This window comes from Xiphophorus couchianus, chromosome 2 (assembly GCF_001444195.1).
Source record: "Xiphophorus couchianus chromosome 2, X_couchianus-1.0, whole genome shotgun sequence".
NCBI classification, from domain to species: Eukaryota; Metazoa; Chordata; class Actinopteri; order Cyprinodontiformes; family Poeciliidae; genus Xiphophorus; species Xiphophorus couchianus.
This window is the reverse complement of record NC_040229.1, coordinates 26,051,042-26,072,627: the sequence shown is the minus strand read 5'-3', so window position 1 is coordinate 26,072,627 and position 21,586 is coordinate 26,051,042. Positions and strand designations below refer to the sequence as shown.

Sequence of the window (21,586 nt, the reverse complement as noted above, 5' to 3'; positions counted from 1 at the left end):
CTTGCTTCTTAAAGTGCTCGTTTGTTAGTAGATGACTAACGCTGCCTCTTTTTAAATTCTACATCTTTTGGTAATAGTCCCAAGCAGCTGTCTGGTAGTGAAGGTATTATTCTCTTGAAATTTCACCTGTACACAACACACACAGAACTCTCCCATGCATTTTCATGCCTGAAGCGACATGAAGTTTGCCGCCACAGATGCTGGCGAGTGCATCTCTCCTGCTTCTCCGACAATCACTCTCATATGTCTCAAGCACTGTGACAACCACTATGCTGATGTCCCTTCGTTGTGCTTTTAAGCCCCAAGACCATCATCGGGTCCCCAATGCTACAACTAAGGCCTCTGGCACTGTTAGGGGACTCCATCAGTCACTCATTCTGGAAGAAAGGCTTCTCCTTACTGCTTCCACAGCATGACAGGAACTCCCAGCGCGGACTGTTTCTGCTGCTAGGATGCATGGCGGCTCCAGTTCTAGCAGTAGGAGGAAAGAGCAGCAGTTTGAGGAGAAAAGATGGAGATGTAAGGGAGAGAGTGACAGATGCAAAATTCGAGGAAGGGTTAGGACAGAGAGGGAGCGATTCGGAAACGGGTAAAAGGAGGTGAAGCGGAATGGATGATACGGAGATGTTCGGGCGGAAGGGGAAAAGCTGACAGATGCAGATCTGGAATGGGATATGCGGAGGGAGGGACGGACGGGGTTACTGAGTTTTTCCCTGAATTTGGACGTAGAATGCGGTTGCTGGAGGAGGAGGAAGAGGAGTAGCAGAGCTCGCAGGATGAACATGGAAAAGCTTTCGCTAGGTTTTCAGACTCCCCACCCGCAGGACCCTGTGAGCTTTTAGAGGCCTCCCCAGGGACTCGGCCGCTCCTGATGCCGCAGCATTAGAGTGACGGCCTGTCACAGGCTGCCGAACGATGACGCTGACGCACCCTGTGCGCACGAGTATCTGCGGTGCTCATGCACATCATCAACCTGCCACCTGATTTCAGATCGTCACACGTCCATGTGTAATTGGGCGCACGCTCTTAGCGTAATTGAGCATGTTTATTTCTCTGCAGCTGAGAGGGACGGCACTGTTCAGCTCGGGTCTGCTTGTGTAATCTGGTGACAATGTGTGTGTGGGTGTGCACTTCCCAGCCTTGTCATTGCCATTCAGTGGGAATACGGGAAGGGAGGACAGGGGACACGCAGTGCTGACAGACAGACAGGCAGCAGCTAGTGGAGAACTCTGACTCGCCATGAATTATGCAGGAGACAGCTGCGGCTGGGCACATCCACTCCAGTCATAGATAAAAATGGACGAAGGGCCAGCCATGTAATGTTTGCCCCCAACATGTCGCGTAGCCGCCACGGTAGCCCCAGGCTAGCTCTTTGTCCCACATTTCCTCACAGTGCGATGGATAAATGTGGAAGTATTAAGCTCATTTTGCTGTAATGTGGTTTTCATTTTAGAAGGAAGATGCGACTGCATCCACCAGCAGATTTCACTGTTGGACTCTGTGAGGCCTGCGTTGTTTGGCTGATGATTTTCTCCCACATTGCTTTGGTACAAGATGGCTATTGGGGGGGAGATAGGGGAAGGAGGGAGCTATTTGTTTTTTTCCCACTTGCTGTTTTTCCTCACTGAATTTGAATGTATGTAATAAAATCAATTTAGGTTTATTTTTAAATTATACATCCAGGTTTGCCGCTTTCCGTCCTCTTTGATGTTGTTTTTCTTTCCATTTGCTCTCAGCAATTTTGATATGAAATTCCACCGACCTTCCTCTGAAAAGCTTTTAGTTTAAATATGTGTGATGAAGAAGAGGAGCTACACTTCTTCTTATCTTTGCTACGTATATCATGAAAATCTGAATAAACACCAACTCCATGCTGAAGTAAAAGTTTGGTCTCAGCTCACCAGAGAACCATTTAAGTTTAAATGATTTTTCGAGGCACTATAAATTCAATTAACATTTAAAATATCTCATAAATAAGATGCTTATAGGTATGATGGAGTAGTAGGGCCACATTAAGACAATTAAAAACTAAAATTACAATAATATGACCAAAATAAGTACTTTTTTTTCCCCTCCAGGGGGTCTTTTGTGGGTTCTAGCATCCCTTATATGAAAGTACGCTGATAGGAAAGGGGGAAGGAGAGGAGGGAAGACGTGCGGCGAATATCGCCAGGTCCGGGAATCGAACCTGCGACGAAACGTGGGTCGCACTATCCCCTACGCCACCACAGCACGTCCAAAATAAGTACTTTAATTTATTTGTATTTTTTTTCTTAGTTTGGCCCTAATACTCTGTCATATAAATCAGTGCAAGGGACTGAACTTTTTCATCTTGTATGCTAAACATTAAAACACCTTTATGTTAGAAAATTGGACTCTAACATCTGTGAATACCTGCTGCTTCCTCAAGTCTCAGTATATTTACTGACTGAGTTGGTGGACTTGTTCTGTCAGATAAATACGGCTCGATTATGTTTTTTTTTTCTTATTATTTTCAGCTCATTATCCTCTCCTTTCAGCTCCCGCTAAGCTTATTAGGACGCCTGGGCAACAGTTGGAACTCTTCGTCACCACGCTGTCAGCTCTGTAACTAATGACCATCTCAGCTGTCCTTCGTTGGCTTCTTGCTAGTTTCTCGGAGGACAGCGTGGACTGCTGAGGAGAGAGGTTTTTACTTGATTAGATGCTGAGATCGCACACCTCTTCCTTTTCATCTTTCATTTCATCTGCAGTTCTTGTGGGCACTTTTAATCAGTGGCATTGAATCACGTTGAGTCCCAGTTTAGCATCAACTCTGTTCTTTAAGGACAAGGACAAAGAGGTAAAAGATTTTTATGTCCAACATTAATGATCCAATTTAGATTTGCGCCTCCTACCTGCTGCTGTTCAAGAGCATCATCAAGGAGCTGCACGGTTTTACTCCCGCACGATAAATTGGTATTTTATTGATAGCGAAAACACAGCTTCCCCAACTCCTGATGTTTTATGGCTACTCATCTTCTTCCAAAGCGATGTCCGCATAAAAAGACGTTTTGATTCTTCGCCGGCGATATTAATCGCAGTGAAAGCTTTTAAGCGTGTTTTTTTTCTTCTTGTTTTATGCTTCTGTATGAAGTCCGTGTATCATGTTGGGGACTGACAAGAAAGTAAAAGAGATGGGAAGCAGACGAAAACGAGTTTGAAAAAGATCTGTGTGACAGATGAAGTGAAGAAAAAAGGATGGGGGGTATTTAATTATTGGGGGATATCTTGTCACACCAGAAGAGAGGAGAGCAAAAGGCTGCAAATAGGAGGTGATTTATGATAACATGTCTAAATGGAAGCAGAAAAGCGGAAATCAAAGTGAGGATTAGGAAGGGGTCGGGGTAAGAGGATGAACAAGGTTTTTATGAGTAAAACCATGAAGTTTGGTGAAGCAAAAGGATAAGTACCGAGGACAAAGAGCGGCAAAACAAGAAGGGTTTTTTAAAATTATTATTTTTAATAAAACTGTCTGCTTTTTGTTGACAATAATAGGCAGTTGTAACCTAAAGTTGCTCATAACACAACATTTTCAAGTAGTAGAGGAAGTGCCTTTCAATTTCAGAGAGGATGCCTTGAAACGTTTGTTTTGTTAGAAAACTGTTTCGTTAATTACTCTCGATTCCAAAAAAAGAAAGGGACAAGGCAATGGAAGTGCTGCTTGCTGCTTTTGATTTATTTATATGCCCTACTTTCCAGAATCTTAGGATATTTGTCTCTATTAATATATGCCCTTATACATCAGGAATAGTGTCAGAATTTTAGACAAAATTATAAAAAGCAAACAATAAAAACATAGCCACATCACTTTAAGGAGGAGGAAAGCATTGTTGTGTGAAAAAAAAAAACATTCAACAGCTAACAGGTATCAAAGCTGCTCGTGTTGCATAATTTCAAAGAGCAAAGGCCACAGCGTGCCTGCTAATAATAACTCGCGAAAGCACAACATCATAGTTTCATCGCAGCCTGAATCTCCCCTGGGCTCATCCCACCCAGCACTCGTCCTCAGGTAGTGAATAATTAAAAGCGAATTCATTTTTTCCGCTCCTTGACAGCTCCCACGACGCGTTGCTGCAGCTGTCCCTCCTCTGCGCCGCGGTTTACCCACAAGGCCTGCAGGCCTGCGACTGTTTAAGCTCAAGCGGCTTGTTTAAGCACGATGATTACATATTCATTATTTATTTAGAGACGGCTTTACAAAGCACTCACTCCATCAGCTATAATTAGTGTGTCTTAATTAGGCCCCGCTAATGGCCGGAGCTGTCGTTTAGCTGGGAGCAACCTGCTGCTTTTGCCTAAATGACACGTCTCCCAGGGACAGGTTGATGCTGTAGCTGCTAGTACGCAGTAAACAACACTGGGCACAGGGATAGCTACACCGCTCTGAAGACTGACAGAATGAAAGAGCGTGCTTTTATTAGTGCAGAAGTGAAACATGCTGAGTAAACAAGCATTCTGTTCGCTTTTCCTTCTGTTCTGCTTCCATCAGTCTTCCGGGAAGTGTCAGTTTTTAACTTTGGCTAACCAGCTTTTGAGCTGTTGTTTTTGCTTGGATCTTTTTATTTATGTGAGATGGGAATATGCGCAGTAATTAAGAGCAGTCAGTATCTTACTGACTCCTCTTAACTTTTGCTATATGCATCTTTACTATGAGGGATTGCTGTGAAGTAAACAACACACTGCAAGCGATTGTCTACTGTCGCTACACGCTCATCTAGGAGGAGTCCATCCATCCATCCATTCATCTTTCCTTCCTTCCTTTCTTTATTAATTATCTGAATTTATAATATCTCAACATTTCTGGGTTGTAAGATTTGAATTTTTTTGATTTTGTCATTTTGATTTCTGACTTTTAAAGGTTTTCCACCTCAATAACAATCTACTTTATTTATTAGGTACACATAAGTTTAAGCTAGCTAACAACTCCTTGCGTTTGTTGTGTGAAATGCTTATTTTTTGACAAAAACAAGTTCTGTCTGAAGAACCATGTTAGTTTAATATGTGGCTTGGACTATAACAAGCTTGGAAAAATGGTAAATTAAGGAAACTTACCGTGATTCTCAAACAAGGCAGGGAAGTTGAAAACTTTGCTGGTAGATGGTGGAAGGAGGCGGAGCTTTTCAATGTAATTCTTTTACACTCAGTTTGGAGAATTTTCATTAGCACTGAATTATTAACTCCAAAAGAATTTATTTATTTAGTACTTTACAAGTTACACCAAAAAGAATAAATAAAAAAAACCAACAATTTAAACTAATATTTTCACCAACTTGTGCTTAAGTATTCAAATAGTGTTAAAAAGGTGATGTTCATCCATCTACAGGAAATCTGCAAATCTATGAAACTCAAGACTGTTTAAATTGTATCTGGATCACATGTGCAACCATTGTTGCTTCTGCTCGCTCTCTTCCCAGTCGGTTTCAGACATCTATCCTCCCACTCATAAAACCTGGGAGCTGCCGGAGCAATTTGTTAGCATCTGTACAGTAAGTTCAAGAAACAACTGCACAGACCTTTGAAAACCCACCTGTGCTACTCTGTGTTATTTTTTACTAATAATTGCCAGTCACGCGCACTGAGTTTTACTGTAAAGACGGAGGGATTACATAAGAGAGTGTTATCAGTGTGTTCCTGCAGAAATTGTTCACAAGTCTTGTTTCCAGTTTCCCTTGATTACTCACCCACTCTCCCACTCAAGTGCTTGCAGATACGGATTTGCATTTCAGTGTCTTTTTCATCTCCAGGAACTCTGCGTGAAGCTGGGTTTGACTTGGATTTCCCCATGAATTGCTGCTGTTTAGGCTTTATTTCCTCTTTTAAAAATCAAGTGCTCATCGACAAGGGAATGTCTGTTCTTCGCCCTTTACCATGAACTTGAAGGATCAGGAGTCTTTTCTTGATCTGACATGAAAGGTTGGCTGATCAGGAAAATCTGTTAGCAGCTACAGGTTAAAGAAGGAGTTATTTTCTCTAAAAGAAAAAGCTACCCATGCCTTTCAGGAATACAAGGGCATTTCAGTGAATATTTAAAATGTTCATTTATATCAGTTGTGCTAAAAAAGCTGGCTATAGCCAATCATTAATGGGAAGTTGAGTAGAAGGCAAAAAATGTTGTTGGAAAAACTACATTGAGAGGATTTCTCAAGCAAAAGCGAAGCTCATCACTTAAGAAAGACACACACAGGAAATGGGCTGCAGCTGTCACCATCCTTGTTAAGCTACTTTGATTAAAAAGATGACAACAGAAACTTCTTCCTTTAGTTAAAGAGCAAGAGAGTGTTTCAAAGTCCTCTTTTAGCATTTTATTTTGAAATCATTTTATTTACCAACCGTGCTTATGAGCTACCTTCTGTCTGAGGGTATAAAATAGGTCATGTACTGGAACGTACCTGTCCCAGAAGATGTTCTTCAATCGTCTCAAACAACGACTTGCACAGATACTTCTGATCTCCGGGAGGTGCCAGCTGTTTTTACCACCTGCTATATGAACACACTTTAGTGAGAATACACTTCCAACAGCACAGTTGTAGAAGTTGATGATATGCTGCTGATGAATTTTGGCCAACTTCATTTTCCTCGAGAAGAAAAGACATTGTTGAGCCTTTACAGGTGGCCGAAACAATGTTAGTACCTCAGGTCAGGTTCTATGTCATAGTAACGCCAAAGAGCTTGAATTTTGTGTCCCTCTCAACAGCTTTTGTTCCGACATCAATTGGAGAGTGAATGTTCGTACTTTGTTTGAGAAAGTCCACAATTATTTTGTTGGTTTTCTTGATGTTGAGAACCAAGGGGTGGTTTTAACACCTTGATGTACTTCAGTTCTGCATGCTGTCTCGTTGCCATTGATGAGACCCAACATTGTGATGTCATCAGCTTATTTAAAAATGAAGCTATACAAGCATAAGTGAGGACAGCATAGAGCAGTGGGCTAAGGACACCTGTGCTGAGGGACTCCTGTGCTGATGGAACGAGTGGAGGAAGTGTTCCCACTCTCTCACACTGTGTGCGATTTGGTGCAAAGTCTAAAATCCAGCTACGTAGCATGTTGTTAAATCTAACATTACAGTTCCTTTGGCCATATTGTATTGAAAGTTGAGCTAGACTCGACTAGACGGCAGCTTTGCACAGGTCCTTTGAGATCTAGATATCCCAGAAGTGTGTGGACCATGTAGCGTCCTCTGTCGATCTGTCCTCCCTATATGCAAATTGATCGAATGTTGGTGGTTTAGCTTTCTTTAAGTCTCTCAAGGCATTTAGCTGGTATGGGGTTCAGTGTCACAGATCTCAAATCGTTTAGATATGTGATATTAGAGTCTTTAGGGATGGGGACTATTATAGTTCCTTAAAAGCAGAGAACCAGGGAGTGGACAGCAACATATTGTAGACTGAAGTGAAAATATCCGCAACCCATCCAGCAATTAATCAAAATTAACAAAAGCAAATGCTTGAATTATATCACTCCCTGTACGTAATGAAGCATGTAAGATGGATATTGAAATTGGGTGAGAATTGGGTCTCTGTATTGGAGGCGTATTTGGCAGCCGTAACAATTTTGGCACAAAGTTCTGCTTGTAGAAGAAACCTTAAGAAGGCGAACAATGGAACAGGGGGAACACAAAGAAAAGGTAAAAGAAATGAGCTTGCCATCAGCGACGGACAAAAATAGGACGAAGTGAAGAGGTTATTGTGAGCATGGACAATGAAAAAAAGCCGTACAGAGGTGAGGCTAAATCTACGTCTTTATTCTGCCCTTTTTCTGCTCACAGAGACAGCAGACTGCCAGGGTTTGCCGGAGGTTATAATGAGAGCACCTCTGTTTCTGCCTCGGCTTTGAGCTATAGACTGAGAAAAAGAAACACCTGGGAAGGTGAAGGCAGCAGATGAACAAAACTGGAGGAGGGCGGTTTCATGGCAAGCAGACATAAGACGCTCTGAGAGGAAAATCCGGATGCTTTTTTTTCTTTTCTTCCTCCACTTTGTCCTTCGAGAGATGCCTTAATAGAGCTCTTGTTTCTGGACTGCCACTCAGGATAACGAGAAATATAATTGCAGTCTATCTCGTACTCACTTGTTCTCTCTTTCTTTACCTTCTCCTCCTCCTCCTTTCTTTTACCCTTCCGTCTTCTTTGACCTCCTCACCTCCTCGCGCTGCTCTGTCTGCACATACACAAGGTATGTCAGTCATTTTCGTGTCTTTCCCATCACCAGGGTAACGGCAGTGACTTAGCTTCTGACCTTTCCAGTGGAAGAGAAACAGGCCAATTTCATTTTTGTTTGTGTAGTCGTTTCATTTTCCCAGGGAGGAGAGCGGCATCATTTAACAAGTGAAACTACCGAGCCGTCCCCATGTATGATTGAACAAAAGGCAAAAGCCTCTTGATTCTACTGGGACGGCGTCTCTCGGCAGCGGCCTTGTCTGACTGTCATTGTTGATAATTTAATTGCTACGATCTTTCCTTCTCATTTAGAAAGAAAAAAAGATTTTTTAAAAATACAGAGAAAGCGCTCTATCCCAGCTGTGCCTCCATGTAACCGTGTCAAAAGTGTGACTGAGTTTCTCCATGCTGAAAGCACGGCGGCACTTGAAAAGTTGATTTGACAGCGGCGCGGCGGCATAATTGCAGCTGACAGGTTTGCGAAGATAAAAGAGGAAAGCGACAAATCTTTTGTAGAGGGTGTAAGCCTCTGTTGTTATCGCCAGACAGCGGAGCATTTTAAATACCTGAATGAAACCGGCTGAAAATAACCCATTTTGCATATTTTTAGACATTCGCTTCATCATCGCCGCCTGGTATAAATAGCATCTGACGGGCACAGTTGTACTTTAAACTGCTTCGTGCAGCAGGAAATGCGGAGGCTGAATTTCAGCTTGAAATTCTCCATATACTGGCAATGCACCTCATGCATTTTTTTCCCCTCCCTTTTTTTTAAAAAAAAGATTCTCTCTTTTTTTATCATCCTGACATTCAGAGGCGGAAAAACGTATCAGATAATTCTCTTCAGAGCCGGGGAGAATGCAGTATAATTTTTAATGATTGGGGTGAAATACTGTTTGCTGTGGACTTTTTGATATGAAGCTGTGTGCCTGAAACCTGCTCTAAGAAGAGAAAATGAGCCACTCTGCTGTCTTCGTGGTGATGATTAGTGAAATACAAAAGTAATCTAGCTGAGATGGCGCTTTGAACCTGCTGATGGACTGTCCAAGTCAATTTTTAGATAAATACAGAGAGGTGAGAGATTTCTCACCTTTTTGTCTTGTAAAAGCAGCAAACCATGTTGTATTTTATTGGCTTTTTCTGTCATGGATGATCACAAAATAGAAAGGGAAGCATGTTTTGGAAATTCCTCACAAATAAACCTATGAAAGGCAAACAAATATTTCGTCTTTTACAAATTGGACACGTTAAGTTTGTTTTAATTTATAACTTTTCCTGAGTAAATGCTTTGCAATCAAAGCTGTAAGTCTTAGAATATGGCTTCACCAATCTGAAGACTGAAATTAGCTCGTCTCAAGGTCAGCCAGATTTAAGATGAGATCGTTTGAGAACATTCGCTTCAATACCTTGCCACAGAATCTCAATAAGATTTAGCTACAGACTTTGAGTAGGCCATTATAGACAAAGATGTAAACCATTCTGTTGCAAATGTGGCTGGATTTTCAGAGTCCTCGATAATTAATTTTCCCATATTATGAGTTACAATATTATAGGGCTATTTTCACAATTATCCAAGGAATTGATCTCTCTGTCTCTCTCTCTGTCTCTCTCTAAAACCGTGATGAAGCGATATTCCAACGCCACAAATGCTGTCGTAGTCCAACTATCACACCACAAGCTTCAACAATCCTTATTTCTCCCCCAAAACGTCACACAATTCGACACCATGCTGCTAGCACTTCACAACAACTCATAGGCAGAAATGAGAGCACAAATAATGATCCAGACGGAACACGGTGCGCTACATAATAAATCATAATTTAAGGAAGCTTCGAGGCACATAAATTTTCCTCGAGGAATTTTAATAATCGAGGTGCTCGAATCATTCGAGGAATTGTTTCAGCTCTACAATACTATAAGTTGTTCCACTGGCAGATTGTTTCACTTATATCTTATACTACTTCAGTGGTTCCCAAAGTGTGGGGCGCGCCCCCTGGGGGGGCGCAGTGCTATTGCTGGGGGGGGCGCGGGAAGCAGTATGGATGAAAAAAAACTGTTACACAAAATTTTCACTGTAAAGATGGTTTGTAGTGTGTTTTGTTGCAATCTGAAGTGTGAAATAAACTTTAGTGGAGTTTGCAAACAAAATATGTGTATAGGTTCATGTCTGGTTGAACGATACGTGTGCCCAGTTGATTTCTTTTTGGGGGGGGATTTTATTGTAATCTATAGGGGGGCCCAGAAAATCTTTGGGAGCCACTGTACTACTCTATTAATATTAAGAAATTATTGACTTAAAGCAAGCTTTTAATATCGTGCTGAAAAGTTACTTGTAAGTTTGTTCTGTCTTATTTCAAGTGCACTAAGATATCTGAACTAGAAATTTAACCAAAAATGCTTGGTAAGATTTTATGTTTTTGCAGTTTAGCCTTAAAATTACTATAATTACCCCCCAAAAAAGAAAAAAAATCTACTTCCGTGTAGTTTAACCCTCACTATTAAATCTGGTGTTCATCTTTAATAGCTGTCTAATCCTGAAGCTAGACAAAGATACTTGGTATGATTTTGTGTTTTTCCAGTCTATTGTTTGCAAAGGATTGTATTTAGAGGAATCAGTGTAAAGGGGAGCAAAAAAAAAAAGGCAAATCACAATTCCGTATATTTACTTGCAAAACGTTTTAACGAAATACAATAATGTTTGCGGTTGTGACATGGCAGAATGCGAACAGGTTGAAGAGGTGCCTTTTCAGGACATGGTAAAACCTTAATCTGCAGGACATTTTGATCAACAGTTAATCTGCTGCACAATTTCTATTTAAAGGCCGGGGGCTCATTAGCCAATAGATCTTAATCCTATTACGGCTGGTTGGTGGGGGACCAGGAACCCTTCTGTCGGGGTGTGCGGGTGGGGTGTGTGTGTGTGTGTGTGGGTAGAGTGGGGGGATACTTTTGCAGTACAGATGTGAAGAAGGTCATACGCGGCACACTGCCATTTTCATAATGAGAGCAAAGCATCATGCATCATGCACAATCATAAAAAAGCCATCACCGACCAAGCAGACACATTTAATCATGGCACATGTCGGGAGCTAACATATTTAGCCCCGCTGCATAATAACAGGCTTTATTCCCTCCTTCACGTGGGTCTGGCCCCGGGTTTAATTAAATGTTAGCCGAAATATCAGAGTAATCTCTCTCTCTCTGTGTGTGTCTGCATGTGTGTGCATTATGCTCATTGTTAACAGCTGAATAGTTCTTGGATGATGTTTGCAGGGACGCCTGCTATAATAACCAAGAGGTTTAACGTTGGCCCGTTGTAAGTGGAGAGAAGAGTGAGCGTATGAAAAGGAGATACAAAAAACAAGAACAGAGCGATGAACGCAGAACGACAGGGAGACAAACGTGGGGAGGAGAAAACCCGGAGCACTTAATCTCAGCGTTGCTATAAAGACGAGCTGAAAGAGGAAGCGGAGACGAGTTTTTTTTTTGAGTGCAGTTCTGTGAAAATAAACATAAGCTCCATCCACCGACAGCAGCCACCCAACGGCTGAAAGAAACCGTGCCAGAGCCATTTGTTCAGGGTCTCTTTTTTTTTCACATGACAGAGTTTTTCCCCCTCAATAAAATAAATCGAGAGTGCACTGACTTTGGAAATAATCTGTTTACCTGCATGTCAATGCATTTTGCTACATCTTCCTGCCAGGGCCTTTTTGTTACGACTCTGTCTCGTCAGAATGCGCTTCGTGTTTTCAGTTAGTTTTCTTTCTTTTTTTTAATGCCCTGCTATCTTTTATTGATACCGATGTCATTCTCTGGCTGCAAAATTGTCTTTGATCAATAAAGCCTTTTGGTCTGGATGCTCTCACATGCAAGACAAGTTGTTTTATTAATTATGAATCAGTCAGAGTCTAGGACGCCCAAGAGGCAAGAATGAAAGCGCAATATCTGACTGAGTGTAAAAAGCTGATTCTGAAGCAAACATATATTGACTGTATGTGTCTTGCTGTCTCCCCGCCCTCCTCCTCAGACATTGACGAGTGTGCGGACGGCTTTGTTGAGTGCGATAGTAAATCCACTTGTGTCAACTTGCCCGGCTGGTACCACTGCGAGTGCCGCGACGGCTACCATGACAACGGCTTGTTTTCCACCAACGGGGAATCGTGCGTAGGTGAGTTGTTCCTTTTCTTTATTAAATATTCAAACGTTTGGTAGGAACATACTCCAGGTGTCCCTTTTTTTTTTTGACACCTGAAATGAAAAAATGTTAGGCATGGGCTGGTATCCGATTCTCATGGTGTGATAGATCTGAATATTATGTTCTACCAGTCTGCTGTGGAGGGTCAAAGCTCTTCTGCCACCATCTGTTTGGTTTATCAGAACCAGAGACTTGAAAACAACCTGATAAAGAAGAAGATCATGGCGTGAAGAATTTTTCATAAAATCCACAAAATTACAGACAACCACGAGCCTCCTCTTCATGGGACTGTTACATTCCGACAGAGTGTCTTTTGTCAGAGGCTTCATCAGAACCACTGTAGCACAGACAGCTACAGGAGTTCGTTCTTGCCAACAGCAGTCAGCAATCTGAATACCAACATTTATATTCACTCTGGGATTAATAAAGTATTGTTGGATTGAATTGACTTGAATAGAAATGCTACTTTTTATGGTGTCGTGGTGTTAATACTCTCCGGTCCAGTGCTTAACTGGTTTGAATCCTACATAAAGAACAATTGTTTCAATTGGAAACTTCTCATCAAAGAGATCAAAGGTCACATGTGGGGTACCCCAAGGTTCAATCCTAGGACCCCTTTTATTCAATATTTATATGCTCCCACTAGCTCAGGTTATAACAGGAAATAATATTAGTTACCATAACTATGCAGATGACACACAGCTCTACATTACAATGTCACCAGGTGACCTTTGACTCCATCCAATCACTGAACAGATCCTTAGAGCAGATAAATGTGTGGATGTGCCAAAACTTTCTCCAGCTGAACAGAAACAAAACTGAAGTTATTATTTTTGGACCTAAAGAGGAACGATCTAGAGCTATAGAGCTAGAGTTATAGATCTAGAGTCAATGCACAGCTTCAGTTATTACAACTGAAAACCAGCGATCAGCCCAAACCTGGGAGTAGTGATGGACTCTGACCTGAACCTCCAGAGCCACATAAAGACAGTTACAAAGTCGGCCTTCTATCACCTGAAGAACATCTCCAGGATTAAAGGACTAATGTCTCAGCCAGATCTAGAGAAACTCATCCATTCGTTCATCTTCAGTCGTATTGATTATTGCAACAGCGTCTTCACAGGTCTGTCCAACAAATCAATCAAACAGCTGCAGCTGATCCAGAATGCTGCTGCTCACGTTCTCACTAAAACCAGGAAGATAGAGCACATAACACCAGTTTTAAAGTCCCTACACTGGCTCCCTGTAGCTCAAAGAATAGACTTTAAAATACTGTTGTTAGTTTATAAATCACTGAACGGCTTCGCACCACAATACATTAAAGATCTGCTGTTGTTGTATGAACCTTCCAGACCTCTCAAGTCTTCTGGTTCTGGTTCTGCTCTGCATCCCCAGAACCAAACGAGGAGAAGCAGCTTTCAGCCTCTATGCACCACAAATCTGGAACAAACTTCCAGAAAACTGTAAAACAGCTGAAATACTGACTTCTTTTAAATCTCGACTAAAAACCCACCTGTTTAGGATTGTATTTGAAATGTAATCAATTACAAATTTATTGATGGAACTTGACTTAATGTCGTGTTTTGATTGTTGATCCTATCTTGCATTGTGTTTCTGTGTTTGTAATGATGTAAAGCACTTTGAAACGCATTGCTGCTGAAATGTGCTATACAAATAACATTTGATTGTTTGATTGATTGACTAGCAACATTTTGTATTAAGACAAAAATGGATAATGTTATGTAATTCAAAAAATCTCCATAGTTTTTAGAGAGTACCCATAAATAACATTTGACAGGAAAGCAATCTAAACTAAATAACAATTTTTTAGCACCAATAAGCTTGAGGTAATTTGTTTTTATCAGAGCTGATAAGGACAAAATAAATTAGAACACAGGAAAGTACAAGGTTTTCTGAAAATAGCATCCAGTTACAGTGCTATAAGACAATATTATCTCTATAAGCTTCTGTAGATTTTTTTCAGTTTTGGTATTGCTGTTGTGCCAAACTGTTACAGGTATTTATATAAGAAAAAGATTACATGAGTAAACACAAAAATTAGTTTAAAATTATGTTTTGGTTATTAAGTGAAAAAGCTTACCAAACTACCCTGGTCCTATGCATAAATATAATCGCCGCCCAAAATCTATCAACTGGTTATGCCGCCTTTGGCATCGTTGAGTTTAGGTCAAACTGAATTTATTCTATTAATTCTATTTTGTACATTTTGATGCCACCCAAAACCTGTGTTTGCACAAACCTCGTGTTAATATGGCAGAAGTTTACCGCCCGACATGTTAGACAATGATGGGCCATAACCTCTGAGGCTGAATCTCATCTCAGAACCTGAGCTGTCCCTTTAACAGGTGCTGTTAAATGGATCAGCTGCTGATCATTGATTGAACTTTTCCTTTATATGAAAAGGAATATTAAATAAACTAAAAAAATTTCAAAAAATTAGATGGAAAGTTTGTTTTCAGGATCGTATCAGAACTGGAAACTGAAGATGAAGCATGTAACAGGCAGATGGGACCATAAGATCTGAACAGATGAAGAAGAGGAGGTTTTTAGATGGTAGTTATTGCAGCTTGGCAAAGTTGAAAGTCAGTATTAGAAATTGTCCTGGTAAATCAAATACTTGCAGAAATAATTCAGCTTAGTGCACAAGTAGCCGTCTGTTGCTGACAAAAAAAAAAGTTCAATAAAAACTTTCTTCTTAAAAGTTTAACTTTGTAAAAGCACATTGTGTTAATCACATTTGTCAGTAGCCTAAGAATTCAGAAATGATGTGGTAGTTATCCCAGGATATGAAGTAGAATCACGAATTTGTTTTAAAAAAAATTAAAGAAAAGAAAAACCTGCTGAAGACATGGATGGATGGATCTGTAAATGGCCTACTGTTTCAACTTATTGACTGAGTCATCAAGTACTGAAATTTGATCTTTTACTTTTAAAATATTAAATATATAAATATTTACCTTAAAGAATCTTAATCTGGAAGGAAAGGCCCTCTCACACAGTCACATTTGTCCTTATTTTATGTCTGTGTATGAAAAATCATAACTCTATAATTGCTAATATTAAAACTGCAAAAATCCATATTTAGCAGCAGGAGGAATCATTTTTTATTTATCTTTCTATCAAATGAAAACTATTCAGTCAGGAGAAAAGAAAAACGAGGTCTCCAAGTGCCGCCACACCAAGAGATTATTTTACAACATCATCAAAGTAATATTTTCAGTTTGTTCTGTTTGGCATTTACAGAGAAAAAGCTGGTAGTTTCTCATCAGTGATGGGCAAAAAAAAATAAATCCAATATGGCTGCCATCTTTTTCAAAAGTGATGACTTGCTGTTAAATGCTTACTCTACTAAAAGCTTATATCTTTTTAAAATCTTACACAAAGTAGTATGCGCATGAAATTCGATGAAATACAATGTTGTTAGCTTGTATTGCTAACAGTGGTTAGCTTGTCTCTTAGCACAGCAATCACTGTGTCTCACTAGTTTTAAGAGTTGGTTAAGTTGGGTTTTGTATAATTCCCAGATTTTACATTTCCAGTTTCAAGTAAATAAACACAAATATATTCCTGTCCTCAATGTGCTTTCTGTCTAAGAAAATGTTTCCACGTCTCAATTTCAGAAATGTAGTTTCGAAATTTAAGAGGCAAAATAGCTTCTCTGACAAGACGTTCTGTCAGCTTCTATTGAATGTTTTTGATGCAGGATTGACCTGGAGAGGTCAATCCTGAATCTTTTTTTAAGTTCCCTTCCTCCTAAAAGATACGTCTCTTTTCTTTCTGAAGCCTGTTGATTTTTTTTCAAACATTTTTTTCTGATTTAGCATGTCGACAGACATGTGGAGGCTGTCAGTAGCGAAACCCTGAATCAACAGAAACACGGAAGAAATGGGCGCAACAATTGAGCTGGTGGTGCCGCTCCATTCTTTGACCCCCATCTTAGCCGTCATCTGGATTTGAAAGGGCCGAGAAAGAACGCACATTAAAAGCACTCTGAAATAAATTTTAAAAATCCATGAATGATAACAACCTGTCTGCACCTCTTAAAAGCAGAATTTGGCCAAAATGGGTTTCTGGGTTACATTGCTGTCACACGCAGCAGAATTAACGCGTCTGTGTTGCTCTTCTGCATCAAAAGCAGACTTAATTTCTTTTTAATGCCTTTTATTATTATTATTATTATTATTTCAAAGCCGATTATGCACAGAAACAGCTTTGCCTGCACAGAGCATATGTATGATGTCATTCCTTTGTGCCCCCTGCAGATATTAACGAATGCAAGACAGGGAGGAACACCTGCGCCAACGACACAGTGTGCTTCAACCTGGAGGGAGGCTACGACTGCCGGTGCCCCCACGGGCATAACTGCACCGGCGACTGTATCCATGACAACAAGGTCAAGCACAGCGGGCAGATATGGGTGCTGGACAGCGACAGGTGCTCGGTGTGCTCCTGCCAGGTAATAAACAGGGCAAGATGGAGAACAGAGAGCGCTTAAAGGTAGCGGTGGGTGGAGCTCTGCAGACCGAGGGGCAGATGGAGGAGCGGGACATGTGTTCCCAGCAGGCGCGGGGCGCTACGATTCCGAGGTTGGGATAACCTTGTATCTAGACAGGTTGATTTCATTTAAAGCAGCAAATAAAGCTGCCGTGGCTAATAATTGTGCCCCATATTGCAATCATAATGACTAATTTTATGATAGCTGTGGTTGTAATCACTATAATGTTTAGAGGCCACTTGATTTTCATCCACAGATGAAACATAAGGTGGATAAGTGGATATGGATGAATGAGCTGAACAGGTCACACTGATTATTGAATTTTCTAGAGCATATGAAAAGCAAGATCAAAATCTTTATACAGCAGCAAGTAATGAGATCAAATTTAAAGATGTTATCAAATTTAAATACGACAGAAAGATTCTGACTTTTCTTCCATGCATTATTTTAAAATGAATCAGTCACTGTTAGTCAGCAGTTCAACCTATCGGTTCTAAAATAAGCTAAATTGTTTCTGGAAATTGTGATATTCTGCAGTTCGGTTCGTTTGTAAGGTCACATCAGAAGCCTCACAAGTCATTTGTTTCCATATGCATCTCAGTATCTTGCTCATGCAAAGCTGTTTGTTTTACCCACAGACGTGTTAAATGTCGCTTGTTACAAAATTTTTATCAACAAACTCTATGACCTTATTGTCTGACCCTGACCAGTGACCTTTTCCCTGTCAGTGAACTCACCATATGTCATCAGTTCGTTCTTTGGGGGGGTAGTCGTTACTGCATGGACATACCAAAGGTTCTCTATTTAGTTATTTTTAGCATTAAATATGTGTTTAAAAATGGAGTTACTGGAAGTAAAATGTTTCCATGTTTATTTTCCTAAGGAGACTTAATTTTCTGTGGATGCACTCCAGCCTTTCTAAGAGAGCACTGCGGTCAAAAAGTATCCAACGCTGCACTGAATGAAGCACCGATTATCATTAATGACTTACACTTATGCTGTTTCAGTCTACAGTGTAAATGCTAAATGCAATTATTACCGAGTATTTCTTCAAGAATTTTAGATTGAAAAGTAACATTATATCAATATGACTGTAATTTATCAAAACATTATGATTGAGAGCAGCTTTTTTAAGGGCTGATTAAAACAACCTCAAAAGCCAGGGTTATATATCTGTTTCCTAAGACAGGCTAATCATGTCTACGTGCTTTGCCTTTTACGATGGTTTATACTCTATGAGTTATTGTTTTTTGTTTTGTTTTTATATATATATATATATATATTTACACTTCCCACATCTCTAAACAAAGAGTAAGAAAACTAGGGGAAATCTTCTTTTTCTTCCATGTGACCGAAGCCGTCCCCTACAGGGCTAATCGGCTACAAATGTCACCTCCGTCCTTCGTAGGGAACTGACATTCTACAATAGACTGTGAAAAGATAGGGAGAGTTATGTCTTTCTATTTTAATAAAAAAAAAAATTACTTATTAGCATAGGAGCAATCATGACACCTTTAAGTGAATAATCGTATGGCTCACGGACAGCAAGGCGTTGCTGTTTGTTAACTCTGAAGTGTAAACACGCCCCTGTTAGATCTTCAAAAGAGACAAAGTGAAGTGGATAATGTAAGTTCTTTGCAGCAAATTATAGCTCATCTTCTGCCTCTGTGGGGGAAAAAAAGATTTACACTGTAGTATGCACTCATTCATAGTTAATAATTGAGCAGATAGTGTAACTGCATGTTCATAAAGCGGCACAAATAAATATTTTATATCACCAGTGGGTAAAATGAGTTTTATGTAATGTGTTTGCAGTGACAAACCCACAAAAATTAACAGCTAACTTTTTCCGTTCACCCTAGTACCTAGAGGAACATTCAGCAGCGACGGAAAAGAGGGGAAAATGAAGCCCAGAATATGGCTAAAAAAACGGCATCAGAAATCAGTGTTTGCTAGGAAAACAAATGCCTGTTTTAGGGGCTCAAATGCAACGATTAGTGAGTTTCCAATCAACAAAGGTGGTAAAAAGGATTAAAAAATCAGACGCTATTTAGTTTACAAACTGATGAACTAAACTAAACTAAAAGATAACAGGAATGTAGCAAATGGTTTGGTTTGAAATTTGAAAAATGCCAAGTGTATGAAGAATTACAATGTTTAAACCTAGAGCAATCTGCTCAGATAACATCAGCTAGCTAGTGCCACATTATAATTTACCGTCTCTTCTCAGAAGCATCAACAGTCACTTGACTAATAGATACGCCAATAGAAAAAACAAATTGTAAAATCAGGCACACAGGTGGTCTGCAGCTTCATCTTTTCCACCTTAGCACATTTACAGTTTGCATTTGTCAGAATGCATTTGAACCAGTTCATTTAACAAACAAGTTGATAGTCATGATAGTCATTTAATTTTAGTATGTAACTCCTGTACAGCATACTTTATTATAAAATGTGCTAACTGCGTGTGGGCCTTGATGACACACAATTGGTTCTGACAAGTTCAAAGTTAAAATTAATACTCATAAATAATCAGAGCACTTCCTCACATGAACTTCACTTCCGATAAACGCCATGCAGCAAGTGGAGTGGAAACTCCGCTTATTCAGAGGCCATCTTGCAGATTTCATGTTGAGATGTTTTCTAGTCCTCCGAGCTACAAAAATGCAGACATGAGTTCCGCAAAATTTCACTGGACATTTTTACTGCACTGCTGCTTCTCTTTTATGCCGTTATTTTTACTTATTTAGAGGTTGGCATGGAAAAAGTTCCCCGTAATGCTTTTGTGTGCGAAAACTTGGTGAACAATGTGGTTTTCAGGCTCTAGCTAGCTTCCGATGTCGTCACCGAAGCAATCAAAACTAACTTTTTATTTCAACTTATGTTAATTTATCCAATTACTTTTAATTCTCTGCAAACAAGGGAGATTGATGGGACATGACAGCGACGCTACTTTGACGGACGAGCAGTATGTGCTGTCATACTTCTTAACGTTTGATTGACTCGAGTTTCTGACGTTGTTGTTTTGATCACTTCCTAATATCCAGGCGATGAGACACCTGGGAAGAACTGGTCCGGGAAAACTCATTCTGTCACCTCATAGATGTTTTATTCCGTTTTTATCGGGTTGCGCCGCCGTCACACTCTGAATTTGCAGCGTTTTACTCAACCTAATGCCGAGTGTCTGGGAGTAGTGGAAGGCGATTATAGTGGATTAGTGTCGGGAGTGAATGATCAAGCGGCAAATTATTCATTTGATTACAAAGGAGCAGGACAGAAATGGCTCCCTAATTAAATGAGTTGTTTAATTGATTTGAGAGATTGAGGTGCTGCCTGTCAAAATTAGTTGCATTGAGCAGATTAAGGGGCAGGGGAGTAAACATGTTTTTGTTTTGGAAGTGGTTGGACCCAGCTGGATATTAAATGGAGCGACGCCACTAAGTGATGGGGGGGGAAAACCAAGGTCAAAGAGCCCAGACAACGGAAAGATAAGAATGTGTCCAGGCTGAACCTGTTCAGTATGCAGTAGACACTCGTTATTGAAAAGACACACACAAATGTAAAATCCATATACATTTGCATCAGTGTGTATTGGAACTATACTGTTGCAGTCAGTGCTATTTTACACTCTCACCTCATCATTGGCATTAAAGTCATATTCATTTGAGATTTAATGTTTTTATTAACAGATTTCTTTTAGCATAGACTGTCAATAGTTAACGTGTATAAATTTGTTGCATATTTTTATTACTCCTAACATATATTATATATATGGCTTCTTGTCATGGAGTCAGTTGAGACATAGGCCTTCAGTTTTCAGGTCCGTACTCAAGACGTTTTTAATGTTGCCGTGCTTTATCAAACATGAAATGATGATTTGATGGGTGTTTGTGATTACTGTGCCAGGACGTTGTGTGTAACACACTGATTTTAATCATTATTTGGATGCAATCTTTGATCTTAAATTATTCCATCCTGTGTAACTTTATTAAAGAATCCCAGAATCAGGCAGTCAGCTTTGCTCTTGAAGGGCCGGTCATACGATGGAAAACGTTACATCGTATAGGCAGCTTTCTAAATCCATGAAGTAGTTGTTGGTAACTAATCAAATCTGTGATTATATATAGATGAATTTCTCTTGCATATTTAGAGTGTGTCATTTTTTTTTTATATATGTTCATTCAAATTTTTTTAAATTAAACTATCACACGTTTTATGTTTTGATCTGGTTTGCCATAAACTTGTCTGTGAATGCAGATGAGCATTTGGCACATTTGCATGATTATTTGTGAATCATCATGTTAATTTATGTAGAATTGTCTAATTAAAAAAAATGTAAACAAATATCCAGCCAAAATGGATACTATATACTAATATAATGGATACTTATACTAATATAATGGATACTTATACTTATAAATCAACATTTGTGCATCCAATTAATGTTGGTTAGTCGTTGCAGTACCATAAAAAAAATGATTTGCACTTGAAATGCTGAGCTAAACGCTGTGACATGTGACATTTATGCCCGTTACCAATGTCTGTAAACTTCTTACTAAATCTGTACATTTAAAGAAACTTTATATCTCATGCATTTTTTTTTTCCAATCAGTCAATTCACAGTTGGCATGTGACAAATGTTTTTGCGACATTTCAAGTGTGGACCTTGAATCTCGATGAAAAGAGCCAAAGAGTTTT

General features: G+C 39.8%; 1 protein-coding gene across 1 annotated transcript in view; it reads left to right on the top strand.

Moving 5' to 3' along the window:
* The window catches only part of nell2a (neural EGFL like 2a), a 105,580-nt gene that overhangs the window by 74,076 nt on the left and 9,918 nt on the right, over positions 1–21,586 (top strand). The window contains exons 16-17 of the mRNA XM_028044393.1: positions 12,205–12,345; positions 16,656–16,849. Of these exons, the coding sequence (XP_027900194.1) occupies positions 12,205–12,345; positions 16,656–16,849 (335 nt within the window). The remainder of the gene's footprint in view (positions 1–12,204; positions 12,346–16,655; positions 16,850–21,586) is intronic.